At 33.6% G+C, this 25845-nt stretch overlaps 6 protein-coding genes and 1 long non-coding RNA gene across 11 annotated transcripts in view; 6 read left to right on the forward strand and 1 right to left on the reverse strand.

Annotated features, from left to right (window-relative positions):
- On the reverse strand, positions 1 to 1241 carry LOC104767639 (U-box domain-containing protein 25-like; the record flags this gene model as incomplete). The annotated part of the gene is made up of 1 exon (XM_010491636.1): positions 1 to 1241. A coding segment is annotated over exon 1 (906 nt), but the record flags the coding sequence as incomplete, so codon positions are not given.
- Positions 7682 to 9806, forward strand: LOC104765804. 5 transcript variants are annotated; one of them, XM_019241108.1, is made up of 6 exons: positions 7682 to 7886; positions 8210 to 8466; positions 8553 to 8686; positions 8770 to 8954; positions 9081 to 9286; positions 9412 to 9806. In XM_019241108.1, the coding sequence occupies exons 4-6, from the start codon at positions 8936 to 8938 to the stop codon at positions 9676 to 9678; spliced, it is 492 nt and encodes a 163-aa protein (XP_019096653.1). In that variant the 5' UTR covers positions 7682 to 7886; positions 8210 to 8466; positions 8553 to 8686; positions 8770 to 8935; the 3' UTR covers positions 9679 to 9806. The 5 variants fall into 5 exon arrangements, 4 of the variants coding, with proteins under 4 accessions (XP_019096653.1, XP_019096654.1, XP_019096652.1 ...); XM_019241109.1 differs by lacking the exon at positions 7682 to 7886 and adding an exon at positions 8022 to 8054; XM_019241107.1 differs by lacking the exon at positions 7682 to 7886 and having other exon boundaries at positions 8063 to 8466.
- LOC104765805 (probable cysteine protease RD21C) lies at positions 16115 to 17252 on the forward strand. The gene is made up of 3 exons (XM_010489580.2): positions 16115 to 16648; positions 16741 to 16979; positions 17069 to 17252. Exons 1-3 carry the CDS (start codon positions 16192 to 16194, stop codon positions 17222 to 17224), a joined length of 852 nt encoding a protein of 283 aa, XP_010487882.1. The 5' UTR covers positions 16115 to 16191; the 3' UTR covers positions 17225 to 17252.
- LOC104765806 lies at positions 17266 to 17855 on the forward strand. Its single transcript, XR_763923.1, has 2 exons — positions 17266 to 17418; positions 17515 to 17855. It is a non-coding gene; the product is annotated as an uncharacterized LOC104765806 (long non-coding RNA).
- On the forward strand, positions 22196 to 23815 carry LOC104765807 (probable cysteine protease RDL2). The gene is made up of 4 exons (XM_010489581.1): positions 22196 to 22739; positions 22844 to 23085; positions 23171 to 23317; positions 23409 to 23815. Exons 1-4 carry the CDS (start codon positions 22196 to 22198, stop codon positions 23655 to 23657), a joined length of 1182 nt encoding a protein of 393 aa, XP_010487883.1. The 3' UTR covers positions 23658 to 23815.
- Positions 24104 to 24784, forward strand: LOC104767640 (F-box/kelch-repeat protein At3g44120-like). Its single transcript, XM_010491637.1, has 2 exons — positions 24104 to 24307; positions 24380 to 24784. Exons 1-2 carry the CDS (start codon positions 24104 to 24106, stop codon positions 24782 to 24784), a joined length of 609 nt encoding a protein of 202 aa, XP_010489939.1.
- Positions 25417 to 25845, forward strand: part of LOC104765809 (phosphatidylinositol 3,4,5-trisphosphate 3-phosphatase and protein-tyrosine-phosphatase PTEN2A) — a 4775-nt gene continuing 4346 nt past the window's right edge. Inside the window, exon 1 of the mRNA XM_010489583.2 lies at positions 25417 to 25634. The gene's annotated coding sequence lies outside the window, so the exon portion shown is untranslated. The remainder of the gene's footprint in view (positions 25635 to 25845) is intronic.

Genomic DNA, 25845 nt, shown 5'->3' on the forward strand with positions numbered 1-25845 from the left:
CTCCGTGTCGCACCTGTCGAAATCCGCCGCGAGTCTGTCTATCAGAATCTCCGGCGCGCCGGCGTTGATCGCTAGGTGGCGAGTTTGTTTCGCCGAACAGAGGGAGAACAGAGCTTTGATCCCGATCTTGAGAGCTCGCCGCGACGAGATCGGGTTCCTGAGGAGATCGAGTACTCCTTCGAACACAGACTCGTAATTCGAAAACGTTCCTTTCGGATCCTCCGATTTGGTTCCCGTCGTCACGATCTCGATCAACGCGGCGGCGTTAACGCGCGTTTCGATCGAGGAGTCGAACAACAACCGGGTCAAAAACTCGACCCGGCCCGGATCCGAAGATATCGAGACTAACTGGTTCGGTTCCGTTATCGGTAACATAACAAGAAGAGCTAACGACTCAGAGACCAGCTCAGACGACGTCGTTTCGGAGAACAGGATCATAATCAAAACCGCTGTAGCGTTATGAGCTGCGATCAAAACGCGGTTTTTATCAGAATCGCGTGCGAATCCACGTAAACGGCGGAGAGCGGCGGCGCGTGAGCGAACGGAGACGTGAGTTCCAGACGTAGCGGAGGCTTGGCTTAGGAGAGCACGGACAGAGGTAGGATCAGCTGGTTGTTTAGGAGTAGGGATACGTTCGACGCCGTTTGAGCGGTTAGCGACGCACCATTCTTGGATGAGACGACGGAGAGTGTGGTTAGGGATGAGAGTGAAGTCAGAGAGAGGAGCTCGTGTGACTGGACATGTTGTGTTGTTACCGATAGAGACCCATGACTCGATGCTGGCTCGGTCGTAGGTTTGGCCTGTGCAGACGGTGACGGGGTCTTGCATGAGTTCGAGTGAGATTGGACATCTGAAATGGTATGGTATTTGGATACCAAGATCCAACGGTTCTAGATTCCTAGGCATTTTAGAAGATTCAGAAACAGAACTTGAGAGAGAGAGAAGTACTTACAAAGTCTTGAGTTGAGGTAGAAAGAAGAAGAAGAGATTTGGTTTTGAGAGAGTATGAAATAAGGAACGAACGAGACGAGAGCTTATCTGGGGTAATGTATGAGACCCACACGTGTGCCATTTATAACTCTGTTTACCTGCTGGATTTTTAATTTAAATAATTATGTTAGAATTCTACATGTTCATTTTTAATTAGAAAAGTTAGCATCATTAGATGCCATCTACGTAGATATAATTTTTAGGGGAAGAAAAAAAAAAGTCGCATCTTTGAAGTGAAGCTTAAGATTTATATGAATGATTTACAATTATACTATACATCTCGTTATGATAATATGTCTTACGAGATTATATTTGTGTTCTATTATTACGTTTAAATTGTTCATTTTTTGTCTTTTCATACGTAATTTCTAGAAAAAGTTGAAAGTTTATTTAACTGTTCAAATCAAATGCGTCTAAATTTGAAAATGTTTATATGAAACAACTACATCATACCCCTGTTTAGCCTTTACATATATAAACATTTTGAAACGAAGTAAAGTTCACTGCGTGACGATGCATTTTGTATCAATGATAATATAGTTTGAACGTAGATATTTGTTTTCTAATTAATTTCCACATAAATTAGAAGGATAACGAATCAGAATTCGATATATCTACAAATCAACAATTATGAAGAATCATGACGTTCAAAACGTTTTTCAACCGCAAGCTTCAAGTTAAGATCGCTTTTTAATCACTACCCACAAGGCCACAACCACCAAAAGCCATTGTTATGTCAAAATATATCAAGAAAACAGGATCTAGATTTTATTGTGTGATGTAGATTTTGTTTGCTATAAATAATAGAGAATTTTGGTCAAACTAAAACCAGTGAATTGCGAAAGACTAGGAGCGAAGTTGGACCTACACACAAAGACAAGTTCCACTTACTTGTGTTAACATCAAAGGCCGTGATAATCACCCGTAATAATACAACCAAATCTTTAAGCTCTTGACTGTTTTTTCTTTTACGGCAAAAACTTTGACTCGTTTTATTTCACGTATGCTATGAATACCACTTCTTTTTGCACGCATCTTTCAATGCCTATCGCTTTAATCTTACACTTGCTTTGTTTTTTCGTTTACTTAAGCTAGGATCCTTTGAGAGTTTTTTTCTTTTCCTCCATATCATTTTTTTTTATGATATAACACATTTAAATAGAAAATATTTGTGATTGTTTTAATCAAATGTTTAAGTATAATTGTTAGGGATACAAAATCTTGAAAGAGAAGGGATTTTTTCCATAATGGGTCTTCGTTTTTACAACTTCAAGGTCATAATTACAGATAATTCTACAAAACTAGGGGACAAAAGTTGTCATCGATTAGCTGGTCTATATAGTCTCCATTTCATATGAGTCAAAAACTAGTTACTAGTAGTCATTATCTTTTTAGCTCATTTCTTCTAAGCATTGAGCAATTAGTCAAGGACTATATATATTTTAGTAGTCAAGACTCGAAAGGCGAAACCATAGATCGATTTTGATATGGCGCTTGAAAATTTAGGCTTCACTCAATAATTATTTCGTTTAAGAAACACAAAACATTCAAAGTAGTGAAATTTAAGATAAGTTGATGTGTTGGCTTTAAGTAGGATCGAAACTTCAACGATAACTTTTTCCTAGACTTTGGACAAAAGTGCCGCGGAAAAAAATATTACTGCTATCGGTTAAAAAAATGAAACTAGCTAATATAATCACATTTAATAAAACAATATATTGCAGCTTCACCACAACATAAACTACACAAGGTGAAGTCTTTATCAATAATATACTTTGGTTTTGGTTTTTAATATTTTTAACAAATTGTATATATAGAGAGTTTATTGGTTACTGCAAATTTAATATTAGACGATGAGTTTCTTTTTTGTCAACTAGTATATTGATAAATAAAAATAATTAATTATAATAATGAAAACAGGGTTTACAACCTATTTTTCACGTTGTCAATATACTCATAAGTCATAAATAACTTGATAAGATAGATATAAGTCCCATAATGTGAACTCTCCAAATACAATAATTTGAGTTTAATTGATTTTAATAGTTTTTTTTATTATTATAAAAAAATGTTATCATTTCCATTCAAATAAAAAGTAACATACATGATAAGGATAGTTTAAAGTACAACACAAGGTAAACTAAAACAAAGCATAAAGTAATAAAAATACAGAGATATATAGGGGCATTCGATGTGAAGAGCTTGAGAGCTGTGAACCACCTGCTTGGAAGCAATATGGAATTTGTGAGATCAAGACAAACTGATGCAGACTCTATGAGCAAGTCAAAGGAATAGGGAGCCACTGTCTTGAGACTTCGAAGATTGGGCGGAGATGAATCTGGCACAGCTGAGTTGCCAAAAGGTCGAGCAGGGTTGCTATGGCTCTGATGACCAGTTACCACAAAGGTAGTTGTTGGTCCAAGGTTGCTAGAACAAGACTTAAAAGAGGTTGTGGTAACCACTCCTCCTTGGAGTGAGGGTCATAATGCCACTAGTCTTCAAGCTAATATGAGGGGGCTTCATAAAGTAGTTAGTTAGCGCTTGAAAGATCTTTGAGGTTGAGCAAGATATAGGTAGAGAGTTGGTGAAGCATCGGTAACCCCCACTCCGTAGAGGTGGGATCATAATGCCAAGCTTTCCCAAACTGTCTCCATAAGTGGGATCATCCCTATGGTACCCGTTTAACATGGTTTCCAAAAAGACTCTTATACCAATTTAACAACAATGGTAGCTTAAGGTTCAATAGCTGTCTTCGGACTAGAGAGACCATTAAACTGATCAAAGGTTGTTTAGGGTGGGGAAGAGTGGAGTTAATACCAAACTCGGGTAAGCACTGGACTCGACACAAGTGGAGCTCAAGCAATCTAGAAAGAATCAGTGTTCTACTATCGAGGTTTACTCGACTTGACCAAGCAGAAAACATCAATGCTAACAGATATGAACTTGGTATAACGAAATCAATAGCAGGTCGGGGTAGGTTCCAGTTCAGGGATGTGTTATAGTTTATCCAAAGTAAACTATCTACCAGGAGGCTGATATATGAATGGAGAGCAAACTTTGACCAAAGAGGTAACAAGGGGGAAACAGAGGACGTCGGGGATTGTGAGCTCTTCGTCAAGATCTTCCATGGCGCCGACATCAAAACAGAGCTCCCGTCCAGCTGCAACCAAGTAAAACACTTGGAGAGTGGATGCAGATCTAAGGAGCGGAGAGATGTTGCAGTTGATTGCCGGAAAAACCAGATCGAGGGATAGAGGTCAAGGTTACCGGGGCGGTCAAAGGTTCGTGGAGGCGACTGTCGGTTTAGAGAAATACGTTCACTAAGAGAAGTAGTCGGAGGCGGAGGGACGAGGGGAAGGAGTTGAAGCTGATGCATGGTCGGAGTTGAGATCTGAGATCTCAAGAGGGCTCCGGTGAAAAACAAACGGACCGTAAGAGAGCTTTGTGAGCAGAGGAGAAAGTGTGGATTACAGAACCAGTGCCCAACGACACCGATCAGTCTCGACGCCGCCCGGAGAAGCTTCCTCGATTGTTGTGCCAGAGAGGATGTCAGCTAGGACAAACACATTATAATCTAATTGATTTTAATAGCTTTATTATAATCTATATGCATTTTTGATGTCCTTGTTCTCTCTTTTTTTTGTTGTTGTTGTCAATGGAGGGTTATGTTGTTATCCAAAGAGAAATTATCGAACGAAGACAAATATTCCACGACAAATACATCGAAATCAAAATAAATCCGGGAGGTGGAGTTGGACCTTAATATTTCCGATCCTTTGTCTACTTTTAATTTACCCTTTAAAAAAAAAAAAAAATTGCAGACATCAAAAGGGCAGAATCTGCCTGTCTTTGCATTGTCCTCATGGGAACAACAACTAAGAAGCTTTTTAATGTACATTTTTGTTTCTGTGTCTGTTTTTTTTGTCTAATGCATTTGTCTAATCCTCTCCCGGTGAAACAAAAGCATCTCTCACAACAAAGGAAAACAACAACTAAATATGTAATTGTTTTGAAGTATCAAAAATTTGGTACGTTGCATTTACCAATGCTTGATCAATATCAATATGTTGATTGGAAAAAAAATATTCATCAGCCAAACGAAACAAAAACGATTTGATTTATATATAGCGGATCAAATTAATATTTATCAACCACTCAATTCGTCACGCGTAAATAGTATCAAACCTAGTAGAAGCTTTCATTACACGTAAAATGTATTTGCAGTTCTCATGTTGGCTAACTGATTTGATTGCACACCATAGTGAATTAGTGATACGTGTTGTTATATAATTTGATAGCAAAACTTGTGACATTATTAGTCCCTAAGTTCGTCCAAACACGATGTATATATGAATAGATTTGATAAAGATAATTGGCATGGTGGTCTCATGCATGTGGTCATGGAGCGAGTCAAAGGTCAAAGAATGAAGACAGGAGTGTTTCGAAGCTGGACCAGCTTCGCCCTCTCCTACCTCGTTTTTGTTTTCTTCTTTTGTTTAATTTTCTTTATTTTGAAGGCTAATCCGATCCGAATGGATTTTATCTTTTTAGTACGACCAATTTGATTTCTAAAAACAAACTTATTATATTTTCCTCGAGTTAATTAGGAAGAGTACTTCGATTCACTATCCTTATATATATATGATATATTTTGATAACTCATTGCGAATCGTGATTTTTCCACTTCTACATTATTGTACAATGATATTATGATTTTGTCTTCTAGCCCTTTGGTACATTACATATGTTATTATGTTTAGTTGTAAGTTCTCACAGAAACATAATATAAAATACATACCACACACGTATGACGTAGCTGTAGTGTTATGAGAATCGATTAGGTAATGCTTGATTATAAAATCCTATATTCCAAGTAGGTAAGTCATGAAGAATTTGTTCATTTGCTCGACACGTATCCTTTATCCTCTCATAGTGAAGAAATGAGTGTAACCACAAGAATTTTAATACATTTTTAAGTATATTTCTCTGGATAAAGACAACGAGAGATTTAACGTTTTACATGCTAACCAATCAGAATTGACAATAGGAACTAGCAGTTGAAAACTACTACTATTTACATAGTAGAGAAATCAAAACGACGTCGTAAACACACGAGTTTGAGAGGAAGTGAGTTACACGCGTGAATGATACAGTGGGCGCCTCTTCACGACCCTACTGTCTCCAGTCAACCCTGCATTGTCGTTGTTGCACGTGCTTCTCTCTTCTCCCACACGTGCTTCCCAGCTCATTCTCTCTGTTAATATGTATATTCTTGTTATATTTTATGCTCCAATAATATAAATATTCCGAAAACAACAATACATGTAAACAAATAAAAACAATATTCGAAACCATTACACCAATTTTTTTCTTTTCCATTTAAAATGAATTTGATTCCCAAATTCCTAACAATTACTGCCACTCTCGGGGATAAGTTCAGATGCTTTTTTATGTTATTTTTGTTTCGATGTGTTAGCTTTTTTATCCAATGGAGTTCATTTGCTTCGTTTGTACTTTTATTCTTTATTCTCTCTATATTTTTTAGATAGAAAGAAACAAGACGATGCATGCATGAACGTTATACTATATACTATCATAGTGATTAGATTTAATCAGTAGAGCATAACGGAAACAATGGTTCTATTTTTTCCGAATAAATCCGGTTACATGTGATTTAAATCATAGTTAAGTCATCAAGAATTTTAGAACACCGCCGATTTAACTTAATTAGATATATAATGCCTTGCACGACCATGGCGAACGTACCTTTACACTACAAAAAAACAATACGTTTTACTACGGACTTTCCTACAAAATTTTTGGTAGGACTAGTTTCCTTCGGAAAACCTTCTGAGTTTTGACGGAAAAAAATGGTCGATGAAAATAAGAAAGTAATTTCCTACGCGTAAAGACAAGAGAAATGAAAAGAATATTTACTTCAAAAATCTGTCGGAACACTAATGCGAAGGAAATATTGAAGGAAATTCGATAGAATATTGGAGGTAAAACAGGGAAAGGAATTTGGAAGGAATATTTTCTTTCATTTACCTACGAGAATCTTTACGAAGGAAAACTCGAAAGAAAGCTGAAAGAATATGAAAGGAAACTTGGCCGAAGGTATTTAAAAGAAAAGATTCCTTCCGGTTTCCTACCAAACTAATTATTCATGTTTCATTTAATTTTATGATTTTAATATATATGTTTTTAAAGCAACCTTAGAAATTCATAAATCATAATATATATGTTTCATTTAATCTGATGATTTTAAATTCACATATTTAAAAATTTAACTTCCAAAGTAAACTTAACATGTAAATGTTACTATCTATATAAATTAAATTGGAAATTTAAAATTATTGATTAATCAAACAATATTGTGTAGAAAATTAGTGTAGAAATTTTGTGTTAAGTTACCAATTTTGTGTAGAAATTTTATATAAAATGACAAAATCAAACAAAACATAAGTTATATATGAATATAATATATATATATATATATAAATTACAACATAAAACAAAACTTTATTTATATGTTGTTTCGTAGATGGACTTGGGCATTTAAGTAAGCTAATTAATTCTGTAATGGGCTTAAGAAATTTCAGATTTTGTTAATGGGCTGTACTAATTCGATGAAAAGGGATGAGATGTAAAAACCCTAGAGCCACTTGCGCGTTTTTCACATTCACTTTAACCTAAGTTACCTAAAGAGATCAAGTGGTGTATCGGGGAGGTGATTTGCGGTTGTTTCTCACCAGATTCTGCTTCGATCGATTTGTCATTTCAAGTCACACACCTGCGAATTCCACCTATTTCGTCTCATGTCTTCCCGCAAATTACCGAGTCAAAGGTTGACCGGCAACCTATCGTGGTCTCCGCCGATAGGTCCACAGTTCACTGTAAGTTTTCTAGTTTTTACAAAGTTCAATTTGGTAACTTTTTTTTTTTCATACCGATTGTATGTTCGGGTTTGAAACAGACCTCAATTGTAATTATTTTCTTGGCCATATTTGATTTTCTAAAACGGCAAAAGTCTTAGTCATAGTTGGTGTTTATGTTTCGGCTAAGTAGAGTTCTATCTCTTATTTATAACTCAATTATACTACCTAATTTCTATTCTAAACATAGCGAAAGCATACACATCTATCCTTTTTCAGAGTCAATTCATTTTGGGAGTCAATTAATCTTACTCACATATATAGATTCTGTTCTCAAATTTCAGGAGAATACTCGTCAGAACTATGAACGGTTCATGGCAGAACGGCAGCGGCATTACGATAGCAGTACCCCGAGCTACTCCGTACCCGACTTCCCAAGGATTACGCAAGATCCACGCAGTCAACACACCCGTCGTGAACCACCAGTTGATAATGAGGAATCAGATGTAGCTATTCTTGCCGATGTAAATGATTTGCTATGTGCTCCAGGACGCACAAACATCCCAGTCCTATGTCCAGACCGTGAAGGAACAGCTACATGGTAACCCTTCAAAACTTTTGGATGATTCAGACTTTGTAAGATTACAAAAACCTTTATAGCATATTTGTTTATCAACTACATTGCAGGGTTTAGACATGACTCCACTGGTAAGATTACGAAGCAGATCCTTAAAATGCTGAAATCTGATCTCCCTAAGCCTTATCCAACTTATCGGTCTCTCCCACCAGAAATTAAAAACCGATGGTTCAGAGCTTTTGCGGTAAATATATCCTTTCTTTGGTAGATGTTTAAGTATGATATAATTGCTTTGTGGTTTCTAATCAATTATGTGGTCATCCACAGCAAGAGTTCAACTGGGATCCAAGCATTACAGAGTATGTTCGCACAAACTACAATAAGCAAGCAAAAGCATCTTTTAAAGCTAATGTCCGTGATTGGAAGAAAACATGGACAAATAAAGGACCTGACAACTTACCTGATTGGATGAAGGCGAAGAAAAATCTATTTGATGATTACATCAAGATGCGGTAAATATATTTTTTTCTTTGCAAGCTTCATTCAATCATATTTAGTTCACTCATATAATCTGATTGAGCCTTTATCTTTTTTATTACTAACTATGGTTTATGTTTTTGCTAAGACAATTGAATTAGGAGCGGAGCCTAATATGATTTATTTCATGAAACAAACACACTTAGACAAGAAGACCCGAACCATTAGTGATATGAAGACCAAACAGTATCTGGATAAGGCTTCTAGTCAAGTGGAGCTCATACAATCCCAACGCCAACCTGATGGTGATCCTTCGGCTCAGCCAGACCCTCTTACAACAGAGGAGATTAACTCTATTATGCGTAAAGTAAGTTACTCTTATTCCCTATCTTATTAACTGTTTCATTATCTATCAAGTGATTTACATGTTGTGGATGTCTTATAAAATATCTATCAAGTGAGCATTTTACAAGTCTTGGTTTTAATTTACAGGTTGTTCCAAAGGTTAGAGGTAAACGTTATGGCTTTGGTAACCTTTTCGATGATGGATGCCCATCTTCTTCTTCAGCTCCATGTCAGATTCCTAAACTACAAGAGGAGATTCAAACATTGAAGGCTCGTGAACAAGAGAAGGACGCTCAGATCAAGTTTCTCATGGAATGCAACAAGCTCCTCCTAGGGCGGTTTCCTGATCTACGTCCACCTGACTACCCGGTGACACCAGCAACAGTGGAAGACGATGACGAGACACAACCTTGATCAGTTTCATAATATCTTGTAAAAAGTACGTTTATTGTATTTGGATTGTTTTTCTGAGTAATGAAGTATTATGTATTGGACGATTGCATGTGTCTAGTTTAAATTTATAAAAATGCAAACTAATTGGAAACAAGGAAAATTAATATTGGGTGATTACCTGTATTAAACGTTTGATAAACTTGATCTGAAGTTTTCGTAGTTAAAGAGAATGAAATTTTTGAAGGAACCTGGAATGATATTCTCGAAAGAATCTTGAAGGAAATTTTCGAAGGAACTTGGAGTGAAAATGTGAAGGAAAATAGAATGAAGAGTGTAGAAGAAAAAACATATGCGTAGGAAAATTAAAGGACATTAGTTGAAGGAAACTCGAAGGAGATAGCCAAGGAAAGTAGACAATACTGCCCTTCTTCTTTCTTTCTTTTCTCCTACCACATTTCCTTCGAAACTAATTTCCTAGAAAACTGGTAAGATATTTCCTTCCAAATGCTCACTAATTTCTATTTTCTTCGGACTATTTCCTCTTAATTTTTCTGAAGGAAAACAGTAAGAAACATCTGTTTCCTAATAAATTCCTACGATTTTGGTGGTAGGAAATCAAACATTTTCTTGTAGTGTTATGTTTTCGAAAAAAAAAAAATTATCGAGATTAGTACTAGTTTATTACGTACTATTGCTAACTTGTGACTTCGATATTAAATATATAGCAAAATTCGCATTAATGTTGCGTACCAAAGATTTAGACCCCATTTCCATTTTCCATCGGAAAAAATGTATTTTGATTTGATTTACACCTGCTTACGGTCTTATTTTGCTTGAAACGTAATCCGTTTCTATTAGATGAAGCTAAGTATGCAATTTACATGTTAAGTAACATACTATCATTTAATGTTTTTTAAACGAAACATTACATAAAAATAATGTAAACGCCATAGTTTGGTAAAAAAACACTTGATTGGTTTTTTTTTTGTCAAAATGTATTTTGTTGTTGTTGTGAAACACTAGAATGTTCTGTTTTGAAAATTAAATATTAGAATTTAACATGTTAATCTTAAAGCAAAGAAACAAAGCAAAAAATATGGGGAAAAAGAAAGAAGCAAAGCAATGGACCCCTAGTATCTATGCGATTAACATGTTGGAGATAGTTAGAACTTAGTTAGACTCAAAAGAAGTATTGGCCCAATATATATAGACTAAGAGAAGTGATGGCCAAATTATAATTAACGTATCGTGACTGGATCAGAAGTATGTATTTTGGAATTGGGCTCATGGAATAAGATACATATAAGAAGTTTGGAGTCTCACGGTCTCTCTGGCATGGTTTAGTTAGCGATGAGGTTAGAGAAAGAAAAAAAAGACATTACGAACAAAAATAGAAAAGTCAATGTTTTAAATGCCTTGTAAACCAAAAGGTATCTTTCTATTTTGGGTTTAGATAGTGATCAATAATTCCAAAGACAGCCAAGAGCATCGACCGCATGACCGCATGACCGCATTGTCCGTAACCGCGTATATTCGCTAAACAACCTAAATAGGCTAAATTCAACAAAACCAAGTAACTGTACGAGATGATAAGCTCTTATTGTTGTCTTACTATTAAGCCGTTTTCCCTATAAACTTGGAAACAAGGATATTTTCGATTTTTTTTTATTTTCCTTTTGATGAATACAATTTTCTATTCTTTAAAAAATAAAAACGATAAATAAATCAAAATTAGTTTGTAACTAACATTACTTCGTATTCAATGATTATCCTTTTCTTCGTCTTCGTCCGACCATTAGATGAAGACCAGTTGTTGTTTACCTTAATTTTTTAGAAAACAATTAAACTCGGTATGCTAGTTATAATAACTTTGTTGCACGTTGTCCGGCCATTTTTGTCTGATGACGTTTGCCTACCGATGATCTTATCTAACTATCCTTTTCTCTTCCATGCTTGTACACCATCACAAAAGAACTGTTCAACATTTATTAGACTGATTACATTCTCTTGGAGACGCAAATGACATCATGATAATTATACTTAGAGAAAACATAAACAATAACATAACCAAAGCCAATGAGTTTAATTCTTCTTGACTTCCCGGATTTTGTAAAGACTATGTGGCTCTATAATTTACCCCCTAATTATTAAGCAACTAGTATGTTTAATTAGATAATTGAGATGAACTGACCTTATCCCAATCTTAAAAATAATTAATAAAGACTTAGGCACTACATATAATCGATTTGTTTCTTAGACTCTTGCCATATTTTATTTAATCATATATAGTTGGATCTGTGTAAAAAAAAAGTGTGTGCTAACAGATGCTGCATTCATTGATTTAGAACATCAAATACCCAACCCAACCACATTTCAAAAGGGCTTTGATTTTAATATGGATGAACGATTCAAGCTTCAATCGAATATCGTAGCATACATATAGGCATATAGCAGCTGCAAAAAAAAATTACATAATTCAGACTATTCAGTTAAAATTTTAAAGATATTAAAAAGTCGAAACTTCTATACGATATAGTAATCTAGTTATTAAAGCATAGTCAGAGACACTAAAAGCTCGTGGCCGGTGAGATATAAAATGAAGAATGCTAACCCCAATAAAATCATCTCAATTTCCACTGCGTCCCCTCTTAAATACTAGTAGCTATTAAAGTTTGTAGTTAATGTACATATGATAGTATTTGGTTAAACAAAGACATATGATGATGTCTTCAGAAACGAGGATTACATACATAATGTAAGAGTCTAATAGAAATCTAAAGTCTTAGGACGAAGAGTTCCTCGTTATTTTCTTTTTAAAATCGAAATTATATAAGAGTTTTTAAGATGCAAACAACAAACAAAAAAAATAAAAAAATGTAAATGTAAATGGAATATTTCGTCGGTTAGTGTAAACAAATAATAGTAATACCATGTATGACCACGACATCAAAAAAAAAAATTTATGTTATTGAACTTTAATAATATGTACACAGTAGTGTGTTATTTTATAGTTTGGCCAAAGTGCGTGTAACATATGGGTTCCTAGTACCTTCCGGGAAAGGTTAGTGTCGTCAAGAAACTACTCTGTTAAAGGTTAGCATTAGGTTTCCCAAACTAAGATACATGCTGATGCTTGTACTTAGAAGAAATCGATTCCACAAATCTTATTACGTATATCCATCCTATTAGGTATTGAATATTAAAAACTTATGAAAAATAATTTTTAAAATTAGAACAAAATTATGTGTCGGTTTAGTTTATAAATGAGATGATTAGAGTTTAGATTTTAGTACAATTAAAAAGAAATTATATGTTGGTTTGGGTTTACAAATGAAGTGGTTAGAGTTTAGATTTTACAATTAAAACGAAATTATATGTCGGTTTGGGTTTACAAATGAGGTGATTAGGGTTTAGACTTTACAATTAGAATGAAATTATATGTCGGTTGAGATTTACAAATGAGATGATTATGATTTAGATTTTATAATTAGAACGAAATTATATGTCGGTTTGGGTTTACAAATGAGATGATAATGGTTTAGATTTTACAATTAAAATGAAATTATATGTCAATTTAGGTTTACAGATTAGATGATTACGGTTTAAATTTTATAATTAGAATAAAATTATATATCAGTTTGGGTTTATAAAAGAACGGTTTAAGTTTTTAATTTTATAATAATGTAAACAGAATTTATTTCTAGAGATGAACCAAGTATTGTTCAAAACTTATCTAGATAATTAAAGACAATCAAAAAAATTTCAAAATGAAATTTATCTAGATTTTATTAATTTCGTTAATTATTAGGTTAAACTATATAACTAAAAAATTGTAAACAATAGGTGATAATCACTACTAGTATCTATCTTAACATTTTTAGAATACATTTTTGTGTCATCCTCTCTTATCTTTGTATTCAAACAAGTCCTAAACTAAATTCTCTACAATCCTTACAACCAAACACAATCATTTCCTTATATGCTAATATTAATTTCCTAAAATCTATCTATCTAATTTAAATCAATATGTTTGATTAAAATATAATTCTCCTTTCACTTTTATTTAATCTTATATTTAATTATTTGAATTACTATTTAATACATAATGTTAATAAAATTTTAGATTTTTTTTCAGCATATGATGTGATTTGAATTTTTATATATTTTAAAAATTGTTTTAGGATTTTTGTAACCAAAAAATATATTCTAATATAGATTATTTTACATTTGAGTTATTTTAATATATAATGAATATTTACACTTAATCCCTATATTAGTTTAAATGAGAAACCATATTGAAGATATGGTATAATATTCGGGTTATAACAAAAGCCAATAAAATCCATAATAATTATCAATATACAAGCATATTTCTTAACATGGATAAACACACAAATACGCATTCCTAACGATTTCAATCACAAAATCCGGTTTTGGTAAGATATTTTTAAATAAAGAAAAGAATTAAGTGGTTTTAGTACTAAACATTAATCATGAAATCGTAATTCAGTAGAGATTTCTCCCATTTCTTAGCTAAAGATCGAGAAAATATGGAAACATAAAATTTGCTAGACTAACATTCCTTATCTTAATATGTTAGGCTTGCTCACCAATTTTCTCTCGATTTACAATAATACCTAACTGGCATCATCAAAGATCTCTATAAAAAACCTGTTAATAGAAGGTAGAAAAATCATCTGAACAAACACAATTTACTTATAGCAAACCATAATAAACTTTAAAATTTCAATGGCTCCCTCATTTGCTTATCTAAGAGATTGGTGTTAGCGCAAGTGCTTGGTGTTAGCCGATGAAAAAGCAGATCTCTGTCAACACTTTATTTCTGTTTTCTCATATATACATATATCATTATATGTTATGTATCAATTAACTACTAATAGCACTTCTTGTTTTCTTAAAAACTTAGGGTTTTTAGGGTTTTTTTTATAATTATTTATTCTCAACAAAGAGGCAAGATTGGAACACCAACAACTAATGTGGTGTTTAAACATGTATTTCAGAATCTGGAGAACAAAGATGTTGAAGAAACATATTTCCACTTATATATTATCCGGATCGTATACATATTTCTACTTAAAATTTATCTTTCTCTCCGTACGTTGAGTTTGTACAGAAAAGTAGAAGTAAGAGAATGTTAGACAATTTCTTAATTAACTATGTTTTTGTCAACCAAACTTCGTCTTATTTAACTCTTTCATCCATTCTATGTTAATAATAAAGTTAGATTATTGAACTTTTACAAAAACTAATAACGTGATTTTGTTTTTGGGCAAAACGTTACAAAATCGATTGAGATATCTATTTCAATATCAACCTCTTATTCACATAATCGAAGAGATAAAAATTTAAAAATCAATCTATTTTACATCCAGAACAAAATATTGATTTTACCTCGGCTCGACTCTCTTTGTTTGTTATGTATCATTACAAAATATTGTTTGTTAACAAAAATCAATCGAAGTAAAATCATTTTGTGATTCCGATTGTTCCACGGTGTACTCGGCTCTCTTTGTTTGGACAACTGAAGAGTTTTCAATTATAATACTCTATATTATCATATTTTTTATATTGTTAATTCTCTTGCATTAAGTTTCTCTCCTTCCCTTTTTTAAAAAAAAATAAAAATACTTTTAATAAACAACTATTTGCACACTTCATGGTAATTTCGTTTTGTAAGGATATACAAAAAAAAACTCTTCAAATTAAAACATTACCTAACATTAAAATATAGTCCTTCACATACTATTATTTTCAAATTACTAACAATTACTTCAAAATTATGAAAAAAACATATTTATCTGCCAAACTCAAACAAAATTATATATTACAGCTAAACAATTATAATTAACAATTTATTTAAATACCGCTATATCTTTTAATTATACAAGATATAATAGTTTTATAATTTTCGAAAACTTAAAATATTATAAACATTCAAACTTACAAAAATGTGTAAAATATCATTTGGGTGATATAATGGGATGGATTTGGATCAACATTCATATAATTTTAAAGAATTTAATTTGGTACTACCACACGGCTAAATAAGTTTGATGATATCTTACTCTTTTTATAAGTAAGACTCACATACATTTAATACAATATACTGTTAATAATTACAAAACACCAATATATATATATATATATATACAATAATACTATAATATTTATATTAACCCCCAATCTATTTTAAATTCGAAATTATAAAACTTAGATATAATAATAAAATGAAAAATGTAAAAATTGTTTTGTGGTGTATCATGCGGTAAATCCTAGTACAATATTACGAATGGATCGAAACATCTATGTCTATGTGATGTGACATTAATTAATTTTTGTATCAGAATAAAAATAAATACAGTATATATAAATAAGATGACACGTCAGAGCCAATACGAAGAACACATCTATCCCAATCTCCACTCTCGACGACAAAAGTCTCAAACTCTATAAATACTTCAACGCTACAGTTGCAAAACACATCTCAAAATCGAAACACAAAAACAAACAAATATGACTACTTCTACTTCAATCAGATCCATAACCCTAGCTCTCACAGTCTTCTCTGTGTTACTGATCTCCTTGTCTCTCTCCGGCGTCACAGCGACGGAGACGACGCGGAGCGAGGCGGAGGCACGGCGGATGTACGAGCGGTGGCTAGTTGAGAATCGAAAGAACTACAACGGTCTTGGAGAGAAAGAGAGACGGTTCGAGATCTTCAAAGACAACTTGAAGTTCGTGGAAGAGCACAATTCGGTACCGGATCGGACTTTCGAAGTAGGGTTGAACCGGTTCGCTGATTTGACTAACGACGAGTTTCGTGCGGTTTACTTGAGGAGGAAGATGGAGAGAACTAGGGTTCCGGTGAAGGGAGAGAGGTATTTGTATAAGGCTGGTGATAGTTTGCCTGATGAAATCGATTGGAGAGCTAAAGGTGCTGTGAATCCAGTCAAAGATCAAGGAAACTGTGGTACGTCTTATTGCGTTTGCGTTTTAATCGCTACTTTTTTTTGGTTTTTTGTGTTTCGTGTTTGAGCTGATTAGTGTGGTTGAACGTTACAGGAAGTTGTTGGGCGTTTTCTGCGATTGGAGCGGTTGAAGGGCTAAACCAGATTAAGACAGGGGAGTTGATATCTTTGTCGGAGCAAGAACTTGTTGATTGTGACACGAGTTACAATGGTGGTTGTGCTGGAGGTCTTATGGACTATGCTTTTCAGTTCATTATTAAAAACGGTGGGATTGATACAGAGGAAGACTATCCTTATGTCGGAACTGATGTTAACATGTGCAATTCCGATAAGGTACGAGTAAACGATAATGTTTTTGTAGTTTTTGGTTGACAATGTTGTTGTATACTTATGTGTTGTGTGGTTGTTTTATTTATTTGCAGAAGAACACTCGTGTTGTTACGATTGATGGTTATGAGGATGTTCCTCGAAACGATGAGAAGTCTTTGAAGAAGGCTCTTGCTAACCAACCAATTAGTGTCGCTATTGAAGCCGGTGGCAGAGCTTTCCAGCTTTACAAATCTGTAAATTTTCAGTGAACCTTACTTTGGTTTCGTTCATCCAAGATTTGGTNCCACCTAAGTCCACTTGTTGTTGTCTTTATGAGTACGAAGGTAAATGCTATAGCTGGGGATGTTGTCCGCTCGAGTCAGCCACTTGCTGTGACGACGGTTCTAGCTGCTGCCCTCAGTCATACCCTGTCTGCGATTTGAAGGCCGGTACTTGTAGAATGGTTAGTTTCTTGTTCTTTCCTATGGCTTAAAAACACTTTTTGTTTTGTTTCCTGTAAAGTTTAAACTGATTCGTCTACAAAATTTGGTGTGGACAGAAGGGAAACAGTCCGTTAAGCATAAAAGCCTTGACACGAGGACCAGCGATTGGGGCCACGAAGTCTACAAACGTGCTTGTAAGCAGCGCTTAAGGAAGAAAAGAACATAGTTGCTTTTCATCCCACGTTATCAAGATTCAGTCTTCTGTCTTTAAGACACTTCCAATTAAGTTTGGATCATAGTTTGACTACTCTCGTTAATTTTAATGTGTTATCTTGGAATTGATTTTACTTGCTGTAAATCTTTAAGAAGTAATCTGATATTTGCTCTCATAGCAATATAGCATTGTCAATTTGTCATCTTCCTTGAATAATAAAATTTGACCAAATTGAAGCTGGAACAACAGAGTACCATCATCATCATTCACATCTTTTTTCTTGTAAGTTAAATTTTAGCCTTCTAATTTCTAAACATAGCGTGTTAAGCTAGACAAATAGTTGGGTTTAGTCAAGTTGTTCTCTTTTAACCTTCCAATAATTGAATCACTCTCTTTCACATTAATTTGATAAAAATTCTAGAATCATACACATGATATAATTCAAAGCAGTATGAAACTTCAGCAGTTTTGAAAGTCAACGGTCATCATTGCTGCAATTTTGGCTCAAGTGTGAAATTATTACTCAAAGATACAAAAAAAAATTAGTCATCTCAAGATTATAATGTATGATTTAAGGTATTGTTTTATGTATATTACATACATACATGTAACATTAAAATGAGGGAACCTGAAATGTTTCTGAAGCAATCTTATTATATAAAGTTGGGTTTTCAAAGTTAGATATCGATCGCTTTTTGTTCTCGCCGTTATAGTAGGGACCACAATATCACCCCTAATGATTTAATTCAACTTTTCCGTTGACCATGGAGGACTATTAAAAAATATTTACACCACAATATCGCCCCTAATGATTAATATTGATATTCTTTATATAAAAAAACGGTCATCTTTACATAACTTATGTTATTCTTTTTAGATTTGTTATTCCCTATTTATTGATTAATAATAAAAGACATGTTTAAGTATACTGATCACGACACGTGTCAAGTATACTGATGAGATGTTGACATATGTCAAAAATTATTATTTTACAAAACAGCTAATTAAGATAATAGGAGTAAATCTACATAAAATTTACATGTTTATATCTAAAAAAAATTTCCTAAATAAAAAAGGAAAATTAACAAACTAATCTATTTTTCATTGTACGCTAATTATATTATACATGTTTTCTCAATTATATGTTGATATGTATAAACAAAAAAAAAATCATTAAACATGTCTTTTATTATTAATCAATAAATAGGGAATAACAAATCTAAAAAGAATAACATAAGTTATGTAAAGATGACCGTTTTTTTATATAAAAAATATCAATATCAATCATTAGGGGCGATATTGTGGTGTAAATATTTTTTAATAGTCCTCCATGGTCAACGAAAAAGTTGAATTAAATCATTAGGGGTGATATTGTGGTCCCTACTATAACGGCGAGAACAAAAAGCGATCGATATCCAAGCTGCAGAAGAAGCATTGGAGGCGAGTAGGAAGGAGCTTGGCGTTGTCGACGCAAAGAAATACGCCACACACATCAAACGCAACACCGATATGAGCAAGAAGCTCTATGACAGGGTTTGCAATATTGAAACTCAGAAGCTTAAAGCTAAGGAGGAGATGAGGAAGAAGTGACAAGGCGAGAAAAAAGTGAAAATGCCAGATTTGGATGGAGAATATTAATAAGTGGCAAAGTTACACGGATTTATCTTGTAATATATACGAGATAAGAAATTCTTTGGATACTAGCTACTTATTTTAGTACTAGCAAGTAATTCCATCCCTAGCCATGAGTTTATACTAGCTAACAATATATCAAATTCAAATTTTCATTCTTCCCTACTCTCTTAAAATATCTCTCTTGGTCGTAGAGCATAGTCAAGGTGTATACAACCTACATGAAAATCATAGTAAGTTTTCTTTAATTCTCTAATAAATTTTACATTTAGTTTTTTTTAAAAGTTATTATTTATTAACTTCTGGCAAATTAGTTCTCTACCGAGGTTGTATTAGTTCTTTTATATCTAATTTAGATTATTTTTTTAAATTTATTTTTATAGACCTAATTTTGATTATTTTACGTTTATGATTGTTAATTGTAGATCTTAATGTTTAGATCTGATTTTGATTATAGGTCTGACTTGGAGATTGACCGAATTTTGCTACATCACTTGTAAGTTTCGATATGATTGTTTTTGAGAATCGAAAACAAGACATGACATATGTGTGGGTAATTTCGTCAATGCTTTTAAGTCCAAAATTATTTTTTTTCAAAAATATTACAAAATCTAATTATAATAAATTGTTGATTATGATATACATCTATGTATATGCTGTTAAATTGTGTATTATGTATCATTTTAATAATGCAATTAATATGATATAAAGAACGAGATTTAACTACAATAAAACCGTTTACGTCATATTATCCATGAACAAAAAGGTAGATGTAGTTTCCATGATTTCTGGTGCATGACAGCGGGATTGATTGGAGAAGTATGAGATTCATTGGAGAAGTACAAGATATTGATTGGAAAAGTGGAGAAGTAGATTGCGTGTTGCTAAACCAATATATTGTAAAAAAAAAGGGGTTGATTGGAGAAGTACATGATATTCACCAGGTTTGTTGAGGCTTTGACCAAGTCCTAACTCTCTCTCCCTAGTAGGCTTGGACCAAAAAACTGAACCCAAAAACTAGAACTGGAATGGATCTGAATCCAAACTCGGAACCGGTAGAAAATCCTATTGTGTCCTAATCTCCTAAATCCGAAGAACCGGAACCAAACCAATAACTGAATGGGTATCCGACATATCCGAAATAAAATAATATATTGAAAATACTAGTTATAATTTATTATTTATAACATAGCTATTCAACGTTATAACTTAAAATTCAAAAATAGTAAATTTTTCTAAAACAAAATTAGATTAAAATGTTTAGCTATATTTTTAAAAACTTAACCAATTTTTTTTAAAAAAATTAACTTTTAAAATTTTGTTTAAATATTTAACATTAAAATTTTTGGGTAATCGGGCAAAATTTGGGTAATCAGGTTAAATTTTGGATAACCGGGTACAAAATACCCGAACCTGAATGATATCCGATTTTTGTAGGTTCTGAAATTTTAGACTTGATCCCGGTAAAATCCAAACTGAATCTACACAAAAAAAAATCTCTAATTTGAGATCCAAGCTGGATAGCGCGACGCATGATATGATATTTTTACTTCCTTTCCTCTAAAGCAAAGAGCGAATTGGAGGGAGTGACATCTGCCTTAAGAAGTATGGATGTCAACAACCACAACAAAGGAGAAGGAGAGGAGGAGATCTAGCACAACGAAGGGGAAGGAGAGGAGGAGATCAAGATGGTGAACACGGCACACGAAGCAAAAGAGTTAGCGGGAATACTCTTCATGTCAGAAATTAGCCAAGAGGAATACGGCATGATAGTTGCCCACAAGTTCTCTGATGAAAGAAGAGCAGCCAAGGTCGTGAAGACAGCTAGAATGATCTCCTCCAAAAATATCATTGACGCGGATATATATGAAGGCAACAATTAATATGATATAAAGAATGAGATTTAACTACAATAAAACCTCTATAAATTAATAATGTTAGGATCGTAAAAATCTATTAATTTATTGAGATTAGAATTTATCAATAAATTAATATAATTTATAGAGATTCAAATTTATCAATAAATTAATACTGAAACTTTCCTATTTTGGTAATTTTTTCAAAAGGAAATATAAAAATAAGATTAAATCGTTATAATTATTACTTTTATAGAATCAATTAAAAGGAAAATATCATGGTTTGAAGAGAGCACTCAATGTTGAGAAAAAAAAAACACTCAAAGTTTTTGATAGGGAAAAATTCTTAAAAATAAACTCTAACAAAAATTAATCTACCTATATATATACATATATTTTGATAGTTTTATACGATTATTAATTTATATTATTGATGAGACTATATATTTACAATGAATTGTTTAAAGTTTTTTTTAATTTTATTCTATTATTGAATTATATCTAAAATTACACTAGCCAACTTAGAACCGAAAAATTTATATTAATTTATAACAATTATTAATTTACGGAGTATTAATTATAGAGGTTTTATATAATTGATTTTTGAATGATACATATACATGTATACACATAATAAATTGTTGATTATGTACATGTGTATGCTGTTAAATTCTGGATTAATGTGTTTATCTGGATTTGATTTTACTTGCTGTAAATCTTTAAGAAGTAATATCATATTTGCTTCTATAGCATTATTGCCTTATTGTCATCTTCCTTGAATAATAAACTTTAACCGATCTTTTGCTGGTAACAGCGTATCATGATGATGATGATCATCATCATCATCGTGTTTCTTGTAAGTTAAATTTTAGTCCTAAACATACAGCAGTAACGTGTTATCAAAAATAACCAAGAAAAAAACTGATCGGGTTTAATCAATTTGTTCTCTTTTAACCATCCTCCGATAATTGAATTACCCTCTTTCACGTTTGATGAAAAATATTAGTATAAAAATTGTAGAATTATACAAGCGATGTAATGATATGATATGACTTAAATATTTTATTGGTTAGAATAAAATATAAATAAAAGAAAATGCCCAATCCCAAAACACCAACTGATCCATCTCTACCTCTTCTGGTCTTAACGTCAAACTCTGGCACAGATCTCACTGGAACACAAAAACCAATGGCTACTCGAATCAGGCTTATAACCTCAGCTCTCGCGATCCTCCCAGTATTACTAGTTTCCTCGTTTCTTGGAGTCGTCTCATTAACAGAGACGAAGCAGAACGAGGCTGAAGTGGCGCAGATGTACGAGCGATGGCTAGTGGAGAATCGAAAGAACTATAATGGTATTGGAGAGAAAGAGAGACGCTTCAAGATCTTCAAAGACAACTTGAAGTTCGTGGAAGAGCACAATTCAGTTCAGAATAGGACTTATGAAGTCGGTTTGACCCGGTTCGCAGATCTAACAAATGATGAGTTTCGAGCTATTTACTTGAGGAAGAAGATGGAGAGAAGTAAAGACTCAGTGAAATCTGAGAGATATATGTACAAAGAAGGAGATGTTTTGCCTGATGAAGTCGATTGGAGAAAGAAAGGCGCAGTTGTACCAGTCAAAGATCAAGGAAACTGTGGTATGCATTTTAGATATTTCTTCATATAGCTTTTTCGGATTTGGATCAATTTTCACGTTTTCTGAACTTGAAACGATTGTGAATTGAGATATCTCTTTGAATAGGAAGCTGTTGGGCATTTTCTGCGGTTGGAGCGGTTGAAGGGATAAACCAGATCAAGACCGGTGAGTTAATATCTCTGTCGGAGCAAGAACTCGTTGACTGTGACAGAGGTTTTGTCAACGCTGGATGTGATGGAGGTATCATGAACTACGCTTTTGAGTTCATTATGAAAAACGGTGGTATTGAGACAGATCAAGATTACCCTTATACCGCCAATGATCTTGGCTTGTGCAACGCCGATAAGGTTCTTAATAAACCAATATAATGCTCGATTTTGGTGTTATTGTTAAGTTTCCATTATATTTCATCTATGTTTAATGATCATGCAGAATAACAACACTCGTGCTGTTGTTACCATTGATGGATATGAAGATGTTCCTAGAGACGATGAGAAGTCTTTGCAAAAGGCTGTTGCTCATCAACCTGTTAGTGTTGCCATTGAAGCTAGTAGCCAAGCTTTCCAGCTCTACAAATCCGTAATTTACAATCACTAAGCTTGATTCTTTATTCTTCATACGAACTTGAAACATAACCCAAAAAATTTATGTTTGTGTTTTTCTTCCTCAGGGTGTGATGACAGGAACATGTGGAATATCTTTGGACCATGGTGTGGTAGTGGTTGGGTATGGATCCTCAAGTGGTGAAGATTACTGGATCATTCGTAACTCATGGGGATCAAACTGGGGAGAAAGCGGTTACGTTAAACTCCAACGTAACATCAATGTCTCATTTGGGAAATGCGGTGTAGCAATGATGGCTTCCTACCCGACCAAATCATCATTCCCGTCGTCATTTGATTTGTTGTCTGAGATTTAATTTGATCTTCCGGTAAATGATTAAGAACTAATTTTGAATACTAAATAATCCAATGGGGTCAAGTCAACATGTTAACGTTAATGAAGATTCCAATCGTATCTTGTATTTGAAGAACCTGCTTGGCAGCACAGTCTAAGTACAGAAAGAGTTGTGATGCTGATGGTTTTGGTTGTTGACTTGTTGTCACATGCTCTGTTTTTGTCTTCTCTCTTTTTTAAAAGAAACGATTTAGACGAATTATTATGTATTTGGAGGCAAATTAGAGAATAGAAAGCAAATAAAAAATGGAAAAAAAAAACTAAAAATACAAATTAAAGAGGAAAAAGAAAATAGTCATAATTGATGGGTGCGGGCGGAATATACATATGGCGACAAAGATGAGAAGCAAAAACCCTAATTAGATAAAGAAGATTCAGAAGCACGTTTTCTTCAGACATCATTCATCAATGACTAAACCTGAGCTTCCAGAGGATCTGGTAGAGGAAATATTCTGTCGCGTTCCGGCCACTTCCTTGAAACGATTAAGATCAACTTGCAAACGATGGAACCGTTTATTCAACGACGATTGGAGATTCGCAAGAAAGCACTTGGATAAAGCCACAAAGCAGTTTATGGTTCTCATGTTGACAAAGAAGCACAATATTGCTCTGGTGAGCATCGAACTCAATTGAACCATTCCATCTGTAGAGGTCAAAGATGAATATAGCCTAATCGATCCTCAGCCTGGTGAGTATTCAGCTAAACTCGATATAGACCGAGTCATTCACTGTGACGGAGTGTTGTTATGCACCTCCTCCGCTGACAACTCTAGAATCGTGGTTTGGAACCCGTTAACTGGTGAACAAAGGTGGATTAGAAGCGGCGATCGTAGGCGAGGTGTCCGCGACTTTGATATCGGACACTGCCAAGGAGACAACAAATCCTGCAACAAGAGCTACAGAGTCTTGAAGTATTATTATGCCTCTTATGCTATCAATAGTTTTGAAATCTACGAGTTTAACTCTGACACATGGAGGAGTCTTGGTGATATATGTCCAGGCTGCAAGTACTTATGCTTGGATCTGTCTGTGTCTTTGAAGTGTATTGTGACACATTGGTTGACGATGATGACTATAACAGACACATGATATATATCGTTAGGGGGGATACTAATAAAGTCATAAAGGTGGAGTTTGGAGTAGATAAAGTGAAATTATGTTTGCCAGCTATTCTTAATTATGTTCCAAGTTTGGATAAAATCAAGCAAGCAACAGCTCAAGGCAAAAGGAAAAGAGGTGACGACTAAAACAAGCTCTCTCTACATGCATGTCTGTGACTAAACCCTCTTCTTNTTTTTTTTTTTTTTTTTTTTTGGTTGTGTTTTTTCTTTATCTAACATTGGTCATGTTTATTTGAATCTTTGAACTCTTATTTCAATAAGTTGCAAACATTCTAATAAAAAATGAACCCCAAATTACTTGATAATACAACTTTGCTCTGTTTTTTTTTCTTTTATGCAATGGACATCCAAAGTTGAGACAAATGAGACATAAGATATGTTTCTGGTGATGAAACTGTGATTTAACGTAAAATTAAGCAAAATAAATGTAAAAAATCACAAAAACATAACCCAATTTGTGATGCCAAAAATGATCCATCGATCTATTAAAAAACAAAAAAGGGTTAAAATTTAAATAAAAGTGGAGAGATGAGGATCACGTGCGACGTTCAATTCTTCAGATCCAAAAAAACCATCAAAACGTTGTTATAAAAGATCTAACGGCACAGATTTATTGTTGACGAAAACTCCCACGTGACTTGATCACCGAGAGAGACACTGAAAATCTAATCTGAATCCGTCGAGACGAGAGCCCTAAAGAGCTTTGCTTGCTCCTCCTGAACATCGCGCGCGTTCATAATCTTCTCAACTTTTAATTTTCATCCACGAAGGCCGAAGCAAGCGTTTTCCCTCGGGATATATGGTTCTTGATCTCTGAGGTTTCTTCTTGCCTTTTACTTTTATGCTTTGGATTTGTCATTTTTCTCTGATTCTCTGATTCTCTGATTCTCTGATCTGCTTTCGAGGTTTTTTTTTAAAAAAATTTCCATTGGATTTAGCTTACCTTTTTGTGAGTGTTCATGCCTGATGATCGCACATTAATTGTTTGATTAACTCTCCGAATTTGCTTTTTTTTTTTTTTTTTTTTTT

This window comes from Camelina sativa, chromosome 19 (assembly GCF_000633955.1).
Source record: "Camelina sativa cultivar DH55 chromosome 19, Cs, whole genome shotgun sequence".
Classification (NCBI taxonomy): Eukaryota; Viridiplantae; Streptophyta; class Magnoliopsida; order Brassicales; family Brassicaceae; genus Camelina; species Camelina sativa.